This window comes from Crocodylus porosus, unplaced genomic scaffold, assembly GCF_001723895.1.
Source record: "Crocodylus porosus isolate Cpor-Errol unplaced genomic scaffold, CroPor_comp1, whole genome shotgun sequence".
Classification (NCBI taxonomy): Eukaryota; Metazoa; Chordata; order Crocodylia; family Crocodylidae; genus Crocodylus; species Crocodylus porosus.
Genome location: NW_017728949.1, coordinates 6,732,280 through 6,748,749, shown reverse-complemented (window position 1 = coordinate 6,748,749; position 16,470 = coordinate 6,732,280). Strand labels below are relative to the sequence as shown.

At 39.5% G+C, this 16,470-nt stretch overlaps 1 protein-coding gene across 1 annotated transcript in view; it reads left to right on the top strand.

Annotated features, from left to right (window-relative positions):
- KLF7 (Kruppel like factor 7) overlaps positions 1-9,443 on the top strand; it is a 79,940-nt gene extending 70,497 nt beyond the window's left edge. The window contains exon 4 of the mRNA XM_019554455.1: positions 5,555-9,443. Coding sequence (XP_019410000.1) covers positions 5,555-5,606 — 52 coding nt within the window. The 3' untranslated portion in view covers positions 5,607-9,443. The remainder of the gene's footprint in view (positions 1-5,554) is intronic.
- Positions 9,444-16,470: the final 7,027 nt, after the last annotated feature.

Genomic DNA, 16,470 nt, shown 5'->3' with positions numbered 1-16,470 from the left:
CAGACGTCTGGAACCTGGATCAATGTTCTGTAACTCTGAGAAGTACTCAGCCTGGTATTCTCGAAATCAAAGTGGAAACACAGATCTCAGATCTTGAAGCAGAACTCTTGCACTTGGACCTCAGTACAGGTACTCAGGAATCTGGACTGGTGCTTTGGAGCTGTGGCACCTGAACTGGGACTCTGATGCTTGGAGCGCTGGAACTCAGCTCTCAGAATTGGTATTTGAAATCTCAGGCTGGTATGCAGGATCTCAAAGTAGAATTCGATGGTCAGACTTCTGAAACTTGATTCAAACTGCCATGCTGAACCTTGAAGCAGAACTGTGGAATTCTGACCTCTGGAATCCAGATGGAAACACTGACATTTGAACTGGAGTTTGGAACTTGGAATTCAACCTGGTACCTAAAGTAGACCTTGGGAACTTGGTATGGTGCTCAAACATTAGAACGGTACTTAGGAACTTGAAGCAGAACCGTGGCATGAAGAGTTGTGGCATACTGCACTCAAAGTGGAACTTGAACAGATGATCTGGAATTCAGGCTCTGAAGCACAAGCCTACAACTCAGACCAGTACTCTGTCACTTCTTCAGCAAAGTTCTCCTTGACCTCATTTACAAACAGGCATTTCAGGAAGGTTTCTGTCTCTGTGGTGTGCTCACATGAAGTGGTGGTATACCAAAGCTGGTCAAGCTGTAAGGAATCAGGGCATGGAAGTCCATTCCAGTGGGTAGAGCCACAATCTGGAACAAGGAACTAAGACAAAAAGCAAGGAGCCAAATATGGAGACTGGGCAATAAGCCAAAGGTTAGGAGTCAAAGTCAGAGACCCAAAAACAAACCAAGAACTGAAAAGGGACTTGGAACAACAGCCAAAGACTCCCATGCTGAGCAGCTTAAATGCCATTTCCAAAGTGCTTTCCTAAATACCTGGGTCGCTGTCAGCAGCCAGTCCCTGAGAGAAACCAATCCTAGTTACTCCAGGCACAGCTGCAAAGGCTTACTCATGCAGCCAGTGCTTAACCAGCCCCAGCTGGGGCAGGCTTTCATCCAGGCTGCCTGCCTGCCTGAGACTCTGTTGTCTTTTCACTCACTCTTAACCCTACAGCCTCCCTTAAGCCTATGGTAAGTGTTATTCTTCCATATTCACATGCATCTCTCCCTAGCTAAGACTTTCTCTAGCAGCTATCCCTATAATACCTATTTGTTGCTTTGTTCAAATAATTTGTTCCTTTAATATTGCCAAATACTTTTTCCACTGGTTAACCAAATAGTCACAACTTGGTCACATCTGTTTTTAATCCATCCATAATCAAATAATTTCCCTACTCTCTCACTCATATTTTTCTTCTCTGTTCAACAGCTCCCTATGGCAGATGGATGCTCTAGCAGTTTAACTATGCCTGCTTTGACTGTAACATTTTCTTTTAGTTCTTCATAGTTGTAGTCATTTTATCACCAAATTGTTCCAGGACTTGATTCAGGCAAGCACTTTTTTACCATATACTTAGGTTCATCTGTAGTCAGAAAAGTATTTAAGGATGAGCTTATACTTGAACAGGTATTTTTCTGTGTCAGGGTCTGAAAGAGAAGGATCCTCCCCTCTAAACCACTGCCTTTACTTAATCAGCTTCTTCAGAAAGAACGCAGGGAAAAGTAAAACTAGCATTTGTCATCTTCAATTTTCCCCCATTTATAGACACATTCATGTTGTCTCTTTCTGTTTGAATCAATGTCAGCTACTTCTTTTTAAAGCATTATGACTTTAGGCTCACAGAGTTTGGTGTAAAAGCATTTAAAGCACAACCAACCCAAGTCCAAAGAAGTCAATAGGAGACATTAGGGAGATGTCCATGTCTTTGGATCAGTCCTTTATTCTTGGTGTAAACTATCTACAGTGTAATAAATGATGATAAATTATTTTTTTTTTGACAAATAGGCTGTCTTTAAATAAAGTATTTAGTTTTATCTCTGTGTCGTACAGTATATAGATCATTGTTAGTTTTCGATGGCAAACCCCTACCACTTCAAGTAGGAGTATATGGAGTGAGAATGTGTATAGTTTAGAGGTAGCAGGGGAGAAAAGAAAGGGAACTAAAGTGGCTCAGAAAGAGTTCAAAAAGTCTCGAGTGCCTGAGGCACCATGAATATGTTGGTTATCACCAGCATTACATAGGAATCAGAGATGAGATGCTCTTCAAACAATAGGTGATTTTACTTCCTTTAGGTGATAGAATTCGTTAGAACATCAGGATAAGCAAGGACCAGGCAGTGGCCACAAATGTCTTGTGGGGTATATGTATGTTTAACTGAAGGAAACTTGGTGTCATAATCTTTCATATATATAATATTTTGGTATCCTTGGACTGCAAGATGAGGGTTATGTGCTCCCTCCTTTCCCCACTTAGCTGTAGGGCTAGAGAGCTCAGAGGAACAAATCCCACAGAGGAAAATCTATGCAGAACTAAAAAGACAGCCGAACATTAAGTTTTCTTCCCAGTACAAGCATCTTTTCTCTATAGATGCTGAGTTGTGACAGAGAAGAAGGAACAGAGGAACTGGATATACTTAGGAGCATACAATTGTCCCTCTCTCCCCTGCCTCTTCCCAACCCCATCAGGAATTAGGATGCTTTAAAGCATTGTAGGTTGCCCCTACTAGGGACAGCCATAGCAGTGTGTATAAACACACATAGCATTACTGCATCTTGGAGATTGCTGCAGGCTGTACCTTGGCCCAGCATGCTCTGTGTTGCAGAACATAGCTGGGAACTGGAAAAAGTATGTAGATGGAGGCCTGCTCCAAAAATAACCAGGGATCCACAGGGTTCTCCTGCTTGGATTCCTGTCTCCACAATCTTTGTAGGCAGCTCCTTCTTCTGGGTCTACTCTATTACTGTCTGTAGTTCCAAGAAGGGACAATAAGGGCAGACCTTAGTGGCTCCACAGCTCGCATCCTGACATGCTTTTTGATGGTAGGGTTGAGGTATAAAATTATGCAGGGACTTTCTTTTATATTAAATCTCTGCGCCCTCTGGCAGCAGTCTCAAGGGGAAAAAAAATCTAACCAAATTAGCATCAATGAGAGAACCTTCAGAATTAGTCAGGTACTAGTTTAACAGATATAAAAATATACTGTAGCAGACTGTGAGGTTATTGCTATGACAGGCAATGTTGATTCTGTTGTTAACAAATCTTGCCATATTAGTGGCTCAGCAGGCCCTTGATCAGGGTTGCCTGTACCAGAGGAGAAGCACTGTTTGGGTGCGGTCCTGTGATTACCCATAGTCTAAAATGCCAGCTGGTGTTCATCGTGTTGGCACCCATTCAAGCTGTTGCTTTGTTTTTGGCAGCACCGGTCCCCAGAACATACTGCTCTTCTAGTTTGTACTTATGGAAAGATGTCTGTCCAAGAATCCATTTGGGACCCTAAGGCTATAAAATTCTAGCTGTGCTAAATTAGATGCCAGTGGCCCTATGGAAAGTGTCCCTGATTCTTATCAGGTTTGATGTATTACTTTATCTGGGCACCAGAAAGAATGCAGGATTCCACCCCTCCATATTGTTATACATGTTTCTTTTAATTTTTCTTTCTCTGATTTATGAAGATGTATGGGACAGATTTTCAGCTGGTGTCAATCCCTGGAGCACTGTTGACTTCAGTAGAAATCTGCTGCTTTATACCAGCTGAAGACTACTAAATGCAAATTGGCTTCTTGCAGGGTTTTCTTTTTTTCCCCCTGGTCTTATAAATGCATATTTGTAAGGGGAGTGAATATGATAAATACTGGCACCCACACAGGGAATACTGGCAGAACAGCCTAAATGCACTAACAGGTCTTTGCCCTCTTTAATTTTTATGATGCTTCTCTTTCTCTGACTCATGTTCACAAAGCCTATGGGACCTATTTATCGGAATGGCTTCCGTTAAACAATTCTGCATTTCTTTTAACAGTAGTTGTGTTAATTTTCTTACTTGCTGCTTCTTGAGAAATGCAGACCATTCAAGTGTTGTTTTTCTGGAAATATATTTGTTATAAATTTGTATGTATGCATTACACAGATTCTCACAAGCTATTTTATAAAACATTTGTTAGTATTTGTTTTGCAGTGTAGCTTTGAATGGCATGAGAGAATTTCCAAAGCAATGGAACAGGTTAATTCTGAAAATGGTCTCTGCTACAATATCCACTGGCCTGTAGGTTTTGAAGAACACACAATCCCATCAAAAGTAGCAGATGTCATGTGTGATAGGGTGTTTTTTCTTTTATATTAGTCCGTGTGATCATCCTACTAGCCCTCTTCCATATAGGTTCCAGTTCAATCCCCATTTTTGAATGTGGGTGACCAGAATTATATACAGTATTTCAGATGAAGATATATGGTATTCCACCGTTTGTAACAGTGCTAGTACTTCTCTATCGCTGCTAGAAATACCTTGACTGATGCATCTTACAGTTGCATTTACCTTTTTCATGGATGCATCTCATCGGCAGTTCTTAGTCATCCTGTCATTAAGTCCTTCATTTCAGTCATTTACAAGTGATGAGCTCCCACTTTACTGTATTATTACATTTCATCCCTTTCATGTTATTCCAATCCACAAGATTTTCCATTTATTTCTTTATGACTGCCTGTGGATGCCCCATGATTCCATGAGATACCAGAATCAGGCACAGTTGTTCAGGAATCAGAGTCTATACAGGGAATAAATAATCAAAAATAGCTGTTCCATCTTAAGTTAAGTTCACATCGTGCCTCAATTCAAATTAACTGGCTTATGTAGACATGCCCTCAAAGGGTAAAAAGAGGTTTCTGCTCTCTACAATGGGCATTCTGTGACCCTTTAATAAGCACTAACAACCATTTATACTTTTTGCAAATGCAAAGCTATTTTGTTGAGATGAGGTGGAATAGAGAAAAGATAGAGCACAGAACCTGGAACCCAAAGACTTGGGGCTCATTATTTGTGTTCCGAGCCTTCTTATGTGATTGGGAGAAATTGCTTACCCTCTTTGTGCCTTTTCTCTGGCTGTCTTCACCAATATTTACATAGTGCCCTGACATTCTCAGAGACAGTATTATGGCCATATTTTCAAAGATGCTCTGCTTCCTTCTGAGTACCAAAATAAGGAGCTCAGAACTCATATTTGGCCTCTTTGGTGCCAAAGCAAGTGCTGAATTCTTTTGAAAATGTGACACCGTCTTCTGGTGGAGAGCATTTGAAAATCCTACTTTCTTTGTATGTATTTTATTGTTATTTTTGTGACTATGAGCTAATGAGTTAACTTGCCTATTTGCCAGGCTCTGACAGAATGAATCTGTGGGGCAGAAAGAAGATTAGTGTATTGACAAATATAGCAGTCAGAGATCCAGTGCAGCTACTCACTGGTATAGATGAAATCATCATGGCTTCATGGCCTTATGTGGCATGTCCTAGGAAATGGCTATAAATCTGGAAGGACACTGTACATATGGACCATGTACATAAATGAAAAAGTAGTAGATAATCTCATTTGCTACATTTATTTATTTCTGGCTTTTGTTTAATTTGCAGGTGTTTCTCCAGGTCTGATCACCTTGCCCTCCACATGAAGAGACACATCTAAGTATTTCAAACAGTCAGCATCACATAAATGCTGTCTGCACTAAGTCACAGAGTAAAGGTGGAACTCAGCTATAACCCGCTGCCTTGCAGGAGAAGAGAACTTAATCACATATAATCCTCTGTACCCAGACCACGTGCTCACACTGTCATGCACCCAGCTATACTTAAATACTACATCTGTTCTTTATGCCTTGCCCCGGCTGAATGGGAGAAGATGCAGGAAAGGAAATGGGGTAGAGGTGATATCAGTAAGGCAGAACAATTGCTTGCAGTGCTTCTGTCACACTTGGATTTGTTTTCTGCTGTTGCCAGTGGAAAATCAAAGAAAATAAAGAAGGCTTCCCTGCAGGTGGACAGCAGTAAGAGGGGCTTATTTAACTTGCTTCTCAGTGCAACTACATAGGAGAACACGTTGTCTTGAAGTTGCATATTTGTAGCACTAACTTTTCTTTTTAAATAGATGGGGGGAAAATAATGACCTAGAAAACCAAATCCCAGTTTGGTAGCCAAAATTAACCTCTTGGTTCATTTGTTCTTTGTCTGAGAATTCCTAACATTCAATGTGTCCAACTTTTCACAGACACTTTGATCTATCTTGGTTTTGGTTCTTCTTCCTAGAACTGAGCTATTAAGATCCTTTTAAGTCCATACCAATAGCCTTAATGGCAGTAGACTGTGGAGTGACACCTGTGACACGTACATCCTCTTTTTGGCCTGAGTTTATGTAGACTACATGGAGGACTGCATTTTTCTTTGTTGTTTTTGTTTTGATTTTTTTTGGCTACTGTACACCATATGCACTAGGGACTCTGGAAGCTGCTGACATGACTGCATAGTGGCCAAGGAAAAGTCCCTGCGAAACACCATGTAATACCGCCATAAGCATCATCTTATTGCCATAACTAGGACTTCTTGTTTGTCTAATGAAAACTTGAAAAGCTTATTTGGAAGCTTAAGCATTTTATCTTTTCTCCATGAACAACTGATCTTCAGAACTCCTTTTCTTCACCTGGATAATTGTCTTGGACTGGCCACTCAGGCATGATTACAGGTTTCCTTCAGCACCACGTGAGCATGTTAGCCACAACCCACAGTGATTGATTGACAAATTGTGTTGCTTGTTCTTGCTGTTCTATTAACCAATTGAAAACATTGACTTTTAGTTGTGTAAAGACCACCTGAAAATATTTTTTAAAGAGACAACCTAATGTTTTGGTTGAGTATCATTCAAAAAAAAAAAAAAAGCCAAAAATACTACTTCAGTCCCCAAGAGGGAAAGGGAAAACAGCTTCCAAGTAAAGTGGCTTCATTCACCATAATCTTTTAGAGAAAATTTCAAAGTCCTCCTTTCCCATTCATCACGGTGACTCTATGGCCCACTCCTATAAAAAAAAATGTAAGAATAAATGAAGGGTCAGCTTTGGTACACAACACTGAGTTTTTATCCAAATGATTAGTCTAAAGTAACCCATGAGGCGGATAGGAACTACCATCAAGGATCAATGGAGACCTCACACTCACCCTGAATCCTGTACATTTTTTTTACCTCCTTGGCTCGAGTGGATTAAATCCTTCATTTAAAAAGAACAACAAAAAGTAGTATATTAACATAAGTTGCATTTGTAGCTATTTGGTACTGGCCCCGACTCCAAAGACTGCCTTTAGGACCATATGAAATGGCCTATGCAAGCAGGTGGGGTGGTTATTAGGACAGGTTGTATATTTTGTATATTCTGGGACCATCCCTGCAAGGTGTGTCTAGAAATGAAACAAAATGGCATGTGGTCCACAAATGGCTGCTGTTCTTTTATACTGTACTAGCCAACTGCCCTCATGACTGTTTTGACTCACTGACTGTTAAAATGCGTCCCTAATTTATGTTTTGGGATGTAGAACTGAACTATTAAAACAAATCTATCCGTGTAAAATGTAAGAGCAGTCACCAGGATCCTTGGTACTTGAGTTCTCAGTTTTTTTGCAACCTTTGGCTCCAGTGAGAGATTGAATCTTCTCAAAAGATGCTGTTTTTTTTCTCACAGTTTGCATACACACTGTGATTGTCAATTGAACGTTGGGTGGGGGGAAGTGGGGATGGAATATGATGTCTGGCCCATATGGCATGGAATATGGACCAAAATCTAACCATCTTTTGAAGGCAATGACATAACATTACTAACAAAAACAAGAGAAAGAGAGAAACCAAGTTTTATTCCAAAGATTTAAAACTAACTATACTCTATGTATTAAAACACAACTGGAGCACTGCTTGCAGACAATCTCCTAGTCCTCTACTTCTATAATTGCATATTTTTAATGGCCATTCCATTAGGCTTTTCAACTGAGTTTTGAGGGCCCTAACATTCAACTTGCATTAAAATATGTGGATTATCTTACCAGAATGTCAGTGGAAGTGAGGACACTGGAACCTCACCTGTGTGAAATTGTAAACTATCCAGTCAGTGCTTTAGATAAAAAATAGAAAACTGTAGAGTTTCATTACTGTAGCATCCAACAGTATGTGCTCACATACCCACCATTACAATATTCATTGGCTATGAACCTGCATAAGTGTCCTCTTCTAAGCTCTAAGTGCACCCGCCTTTACAAATGCTATTAATAGCCTACAAGACTTAAATATTTAAGTGACAATTTAAGTGCAAGACTATTTAAAAAAGAAAAAATATTAAGAGGCAATATTTATTTACTTCCTATTGTTATTTGTAGTCTTGTTGACATCTCATTTAAATATGGTAGAACAAGGGCCCCTTTGATGTCCATAGACATTTCTGAAATATGCGGTGAATCTCTTGCTTCTAGAGAGAGGCCTAAATCAAAATCTTGGATCCAGACAACAAAATTATGGGAAAAGGGATGAGAAGGTGAACCAGAATTTGGATTTCTCAGTTAGGCCCTGTGTATAATGGGCCTCCAGCTTTGAAATTTTGTATTTCAGGACCAATTCTGCTATGTTTAATGGGAAAAAAATATAAGCTGGGTATTTTGTGTCTTAGATCAGTGCACTTGGTCAGTCACTTGTTGTATATTGTTATAGAATCATGGATAAACAAGCATTGTGGGTAAAAATTGCAAAAGGTGAGCTGCGCCTTCCTTTTTTAGTGCCCAGTTTGAGACACAATGGGCGTGTCTACACATTGCCCTCCTTTAGTACTTCCTTTTGGCAGTACTAAAGCACAGCACAGTATGGATGGTTACTGCGCTGTGTGCATGGCACACGGGTAGATTTTGCTGCTACATTGCCATAGCGCAATATACCCAGGGAGTGTGTTGCTATGATGACATAGCCGGCAATCACAGGTAGGCACATGTGATTGCTAGATCACCATAGCACACTGTACAGTGATGTAGCATGCCTCTATGTTCCCATAGGGCAACGTGTAGACGCGCCCTGTACGTAGCACTGTTTTTCATAGTAATGCTCTACTAAACATTAGGTCACTTTTTAGGTGTTTCAAACTGAGCGCTTGAAATTTGAGGTGTTCAGAATAAGTAGCCATTTTTTAAAAATCTTGGCCCATGTCTTTATGCTGCAGCTATTTTCACTTCATCTGACTGCAGGTCATGAAGATTGGGGTAATGTTAGTCCTTTCTATAAGGCTGCTTTAGAATCAGAAGCTTAATGGGTGCTTTAGGTTTAGTAAGAGGTGTCATTGTTGAGAATCCAGTTATCTAGCAACTGCATAAGAGGGCCTTAATGAAAAAAAGCTTTACTCTCTTTCCCTTCATGTTGAATTCATGCCCCCTCCAGAACAGAAGCCATCATTCAAGGGCCAAATATAGCTTCCAAGGTCATGAGAAAAATAGTATTGTATGGAAACAGTTGAAACAAAAGATACAGAAAAGGTGGGGGGAGGGGGGAGAGAGAGACCTACAAATCAGCAGAGCAGCAGTACTGAAGAGGAAAATCTGATTTGCTATGAATTTATGCATAATGTCTGGAGAAGGGCAATCAGGACACACTTCATATATTAGGACACAGACCCCTTAAAGAGGTATGGCTTTGAAAAGCAACTATTGGCAATATCTGACTATGAGCCTCAGTAGTTTTCCTTTCAATGACTCTGCCTCAGTTTTGCCTAATTTTGGAGTAGCAACATGTTTTCTGCTAACTCAGCCTGGGATCTTATATAGAAGTGGGGCTCTTTCTTCCTTATACATCACCATTTTAGTGTAAGGCACGCAAATGCATAGTTTCCCTTTTACTGTACCTAGCCGGAGGCACAAGTCTGGAGTGTCACATTTCAGTCACTTCTCAAAGTATTCAAAAGCAGAGCTACAGTTCAGTGGGATTTTCATTTTTTTAAAATAAAAACAAATAATCCAAAAAGCCTGTATACATACATATTTTATATATATCTATATCTAGATATAGCTATATAGAAATATCTATCTATAGAATATGTATATATACAGACTTTTTGGATTATTTGTTTTTATTAAAATAAATATCTGGGCAGTTCTAGCAATTAGAGTGAAAAACCTATCCAAATTTTCAAATCTGTTATTACGTCAAATTTACTTTACTCTCGTGGTCATCATTCAGCCTGCCAAATCAAAAACAAATTTCATGGTCTCTGCTGAAGAGTTACAAGACCTTTTCTATTGTTTTCTATTAAATTCTGTAGATAAAATCTGGGTTCCATTGCATACATTATCAAAACTATCCTAAATGTCGCTGGGGCCCAGAGTTCACCCTGGGGTTCTGCTTCTTTTCTATATTGCTGTAGCATTGTAGCACATAGGATCAGACCTTTAGGTTTTCTTACAGGACTCTATTAGATCCATATATTTTAAATTCTATAGACCTTTTCCACAAGGAAAAACATCTTTGAAAGTAGGACAGTTGTGAAACCCACACTGTGAACCTGTTCACAGGCATAGCTGTCCCAGGAGGCCTGTTGCTGTCTCTCAAGTTCCTGCTAAATATGCAGGAATCAAATGACTTTAGATCTAAACCAATTTACATCTCTGTGAATATGCATATTAACATACATTTTTTCCCCATGAGCATCAGACTTTTTGGAATCTGATGAGACTTTTCTTTAGACAAATGTTTACTGAATACCCTGAAATCACTGACCATATCACGTGGGACAGGAGTCAGAATATAAAAGGGGGACTTCCTTGCGTTTAGGGCTTTGTTAAAAACAACTACTGCATGTGGCATCCAGCATACAAGTGAAACAACTGATGAGTATGGTGGCTGGAGTGACCAAGTGCATTTTATCTATGACTTGATCATTACTGGAAAACTCATGAGGCTGTGTCGCTTGTGACTTTCTGAACCTGGGCGTTTGGGATTCTTTAGCAGTTTCTAATACTGTTTTATCTGTTAGGATCTTTGCTTATCTACAGACTGAAAAGATCGTAGCTGGTGCTTGCAGTATAACAAGAAATAATTACATAATTGTTTTGCCCCCTCTCTCCTATTTTACGTGTCAGAATATAAAAAACATTTTAAAAAAGGAAAAAAATTGTAAATAATTTAATTCTGTAAGGCCAGCAGCCAGTGGCTCAAGGGCTTTTACTTTTGATTTTATTTCTGCTCAACACATCTTGGCATCCCTATCGAATAGGATTTTATTGTTTAAGCTTTCATACTTGTGGGTGAAACCTCTAATCCAACACTCCCTCCAAGTTCATTTTGCTGATTTCAGGTAGGTAAAACTTTCAGGAAAAAATACTCAAAAATTACTCCATTTAGATGTGGATTGGAAACCACCACCAACAAAAAGCCCTCTTCCTCAGATTGTCCAGCCATTGACTGACAAGTCTTGCTGTCTCTTACTAGCATTATAGCTAGTCCCTCAGATGGGCAATTTCAAGATCAATCTTGTGTGGATTTCTTCTAAGTGTTGCACTCTCGTGTATTTGTATTAATAACACAGGGACATATTCTACAATTGCATTCAGCCATATTGGCAAGCTTTGGCTTTAGTGGCAGGTGTTGCCTAAGGATTGCAGGATTTAGCCCATAGACTCCAAGATCTCTTTTAAAAAGGCAGAGCTTTTCTCCCTTCTTAGAGATAGGAGTTAAAATAATTATATTATATGTATAGTTATATATTTATATATATTATATATATAAATTATATATACATATAATCTTGGAAGAATGGAATGGGAGGGAAAGGGTGCCTCTGCCACCTCAAGAATAGATCTAGCCAACCGAAAACATTCAGAAGCAGCTGTTATTTTCAAACAGGGTTTTTTCTTAATTTTCCTTAATGCTTATTAAATGGCAATTTTTAGTGTAAAAATTAAAGATGGACTGTTCACAATTTTCCAAATGAAAGCTTTGATTTTTTTTAAAGTGCTTTGATTCTGATTTCTGTATACAGCCAGAAAACAGGTTCTATACCATATCTCTGTGTGGGTATGGAGGTACAGCAATATACAGCATATACCCACACAGAAATAGAAACTGAGCTACTGACTTTCATCATAGTAGCCAACGGTGCCTATTGCCTTTGGTTTGGGGGAGGGTGTTTACAGTTGCCACCGCATTTTAGAAATAGTATTGGCTTACTTAGGAAAGTTTTCAGCTGTGTTGGAAAATATATGTTGCTGTGTACTGTGAATAAATAGGCTGCAAACTAGGGGGGAAGAAGAGGGTTCATAAAGTACCCACCAAGAGTGAAAAAGAACGGAGGGAGGGGGAGAGATAAGAGAGGGGTGTCCATTTTAGCCTTTATCTTTGGGCTCTTGGGGAAAATAAAACCAACAGTCCCTGAAAGGCCTGCTGGCTGAAGGGCTGACCATTGCTCATATTTTAAAGCATGTATTTTGCCCATCTCTCCTGTATTTTGGAACCCAAGCCCATCAGACCCCAAAAGTCAATTTGAAACACTGGTTCAAACACTATTTTGTTATCAAGGCCTTGTCTCTACCAGAGAAGTTTCACCAGTTCTGTTACACTGATTTAGTTAAACACATTAGCTTATATCAGTTTGATTTTCATTGGCAACCTTTCCAACTCAGCTAAATTAACATCAGAAATGGAAAAGCCAGAAGCTAATATAACACCTATATTAATTAGTTTGCACCGGTTTAACTAACTTGACTTGAAATCAGTCCCAATAAATCACAATAACTTCTCTCATATAAACAAGGCCTTAGCTTTTCTGCTCATTTAGCAGGGAAAAATATTAAAGCCAAGATCTTTTATTCTTTGCATAGTAAAATTTATTTCCCACCCTCATTTTTAAGCCCTTTCTTGCTCTCCACTTAATAAGAATTTACTTTTAAAAATGTTCTCCATAGGAAGAGGGGTGGGGAAGGAAAAACAAACAGCATTGCTTGAAGGACTTTCATTTTGCACTATTTTTTTCTTTTGCCAGATGTGTCTAACAAGTGCATTGGAGATGCCCTCAGTCACATCCTCTCAGGCCTAGTCTGGTATTTCTAATATATCACAGAAGTACCCAATCTTGTAGCCCTCAGTTCTGCCTTTTTTTGACATTTTATTTTTTTTAAGCTTTTTATATATATATATAAATATATATAAATATATTACTTTGTCAGTTTTTTTGCTGTAAAAAAGTCTTAAGATTTAAAAAATATTATTTGTATTATATGATGGTGGTATGTTAATGTTACAAAATTATTAATGAAGAAAAAAATTTATTTTTGTTACTGGTCTGTTTCATAATTCTTTTTTAAATTGGTATATTGTAAGATATCTATGCAAAAATGTTATGTGACGCATTTTTATTTAAGAATGTAATGTGTAATAAACAGTAGAATGTGTTTGGCCTGAAAACATTCCCTGTGTCCTGTATGTTGTTTCTTTTCAATAATTGCCCTAATGTCAATAATTTTTCTAGCTAATGAACCTCTGGAATATGACAAATATACTTAACCTAATTTCTGGCACACAAAACGGCACACCTATAGTAAAGCAGAAATTGTCTTCCAAGTATTCACTCAGACTCCCATTTTTGTGGCTGCACTAGCACACTTTAGTCCACAGGGGTGCATCTACACAAGTATTAAGACAAAGCAATAAACTCTGGCACTTATCGCACCAGAGTTTATTGCTCCTGGGTGCCACATTTACACGTGCATCCAGAACCGCAGCACATTGAGCCAGGTTGGAGCAGCCCCAGCTGGCAGGGAACTTTGTGGGGGGGGTCAGCCCGCCAGTCCAGGGCTGCTGTGACCTGGCTCAAAGTGCTGTGGAGGGGCTGGCTGGGTATGCAGGTGCTCCAGTGTGGGGCTAGCCAGCAGGTAAGCCCCTGCACTGAACCACCCTCAAGCCCCAGCCAGCCGGGTCAGCATCTGCACATATTGTGCTGTGAAGTAAAAAACTCTGCAGCAGGATAGTACTTGTATTTACAAATACTATCCTACAGAAGAGTTAATTAGTTTCCTGCAGCCTAATAGGCCACATGTAGATGCAAGATGTTTACTGCAGAGCAAATAAGTCTACTCCACAGTAAATGTCTCATGTAGACATGCCCAAGGACATCCAAATACCATACTCTACTGAAGGTCAAGTATGTAGATAATTAACAACAGTAGCTGTGGGGGAAAAATAATCAGGGATGGAAAAGGGTAAAAGTAAGTGGCCAACTTTTAAAAAGTCTGGTCCACAGCAATTTGGGATTACCCTGATGGTTGTTCACATTAATTACTACTGACCTTAATAGGAATTGCATACACGCACCTGGTGGGTAAAATGGGCCTTTATAATAAAATCTATTTGTTTTTGGCCCCCAAGACACCCTGACTCACTACCTCAAAATGATCGCTAATGGGAACCTGATCATTCAGGGAGTTTCTTATTAAGAGTTCCCATTGATTTGCATTAAAGCATAATCAGGCTGTAAATACTGGTAGTACTTTCATGGCTTATTTTGGATCTAAAGTCATAGACAGAAGTGACAATTTTCATCCACTCTGGCCCCCCAAAATGCTGTACAGCTGTGACCACATAGAAATGCATGGCTGCAGACTGCTTTAAAAAGGCCCAACCCCATGACAATCTGAGCCCTCACTGTATGTCATTGCATGAAGGTTCTGATGAAGATGCTCTAAAGCAAAGCACCTTCAGTAACTTGTGTCTGTGTGCTTGGCTGGGCTGACTGCAGCTCAGCCCTGGTCCAGCACTATCTTCAGAATGTGGGAGGGGGAAAAGGGAGCAGAGGGAGTTTGATCTGGGTTTTTTCAGCAGGTGCTAGAGGGTAGATTAGAGCTCCCCTGCCTTGGAGAGGCTCCAATCCATCCACCCAACCCTCCAGCACTGGCTAGGAAACCCTCTCCTCTGCTACCTTTCCCCCCTCCCAGTCTGAAAACAGCATCAAGGCTGGGAGGGGAATTGCTAAAGGGCAAGTGGCTGCAGGCTCACAGCTGCTATAGGCAACAGCTAGATTCCCCAACCCCTGGGACCCAACAGTGAAATTTTGGGTCTGGGAGATTGTTGTAACTCATAGCACTTCCTGCAGAGTGCCATGAGTAACAACAGGGAGCTGTTCTTCTGTCTGTATCTTAAGTTATTGTTACATAAAACAACTATCACTCCATTCCAAGGATGTATGACCAGAGTGGATAAACTACATTATTTCACTTAGTACTTTATACTAACTGTTGGTTAAGGCTGAACTTGAAGTGATGGTTACCTTTTTTAAACAGGGTTCATGGTGAAACATATAATATGGCATTTTGGTGAATCAAATGCTTTTACTGTCTTTATAAAATTTTAAAATGACAGCTTTTCCTCTATAGTCAAAGTTCATTATGATTTATATACAGAATGTATAGGCATTGAAAAAGAAGGGAATAGAGGTAGGAACCCAGGACTGAATGAATTATTTTACCATTGAAGTCAAAGGTAAGACCCCCAAGTTACTTGAATGGAAGGAGAGCAGTGTCAACAGTGAGCTCTTCCACAGGGTGTGAGAGGGGCAGGAATTCACACTATAGGTGACAGACAACAGTTCCAAATGTGTGGATAAATACATAGATCAGTGCTGAATAGTAATCTATGGTAACCACTGTATGTTCTGTTTCAGGGTGTGTTACCTTCACGTGAGTGCCAACAAAGAACTCAGCACTGAACTTGTGCTAAGAATATGTCCAGAATCACCACACTTCCCTGTTTCATTCAGATAGGAAATTTGATGCCTTTTAAAAAATAGTCACTGTATTTTAATGCTATATTTCTCATCATAGTATGTGTGAAACAGTCATGGATAATAGTCCTTGACATCAGAACATACAAACACAAGGCTTAAAAAAGCTTGTCCATGTGGTGTATGTAAAAATATTTGTATAATGTGGTTATAATTATACCTATGTAATGTATATAATTATTTGAGCAGCTGAAATAGATGGAATTACTATCATTATAATAAGCATATTTTTAAAGCCTCTTTCCTATAAACTCTGTGCTCCAACTCCTTTCCTTTTTCCTCTCTCCCTGAAAACTCAAGACTCAGTAGGCATCTCTACATGTGCATTTATGCCGAATTAATTTAGCATGAATAAGCCAATGTCTACACATGCAGGCATTAATGTGTGTTACTGTGTAGTAAGGTGTCTACATGTGTATTACAGCACGGTAACTAATTGGTGTCTACTCAAGTCAGCATAAGTCACCATACTTACTGAGCAGTATGGGTATGTACGTGTAGATGCATGCCTGTAATTTAGGTTACTGCTCAGTAAATGTGCACAGGTAGATGCGCCCTGTATATACTGTATACTGGTACTGGAACAGCCCTCATTGCTGAAATTTTTGTTGTAACTTGATTCACTCTTCCGCTTCCTAGAACATGATCTAGGATGACCCAAGCCTTTGATTTGCATGTCTGAGAAGCAGAAGTAACAATTGCATGTAATGATTT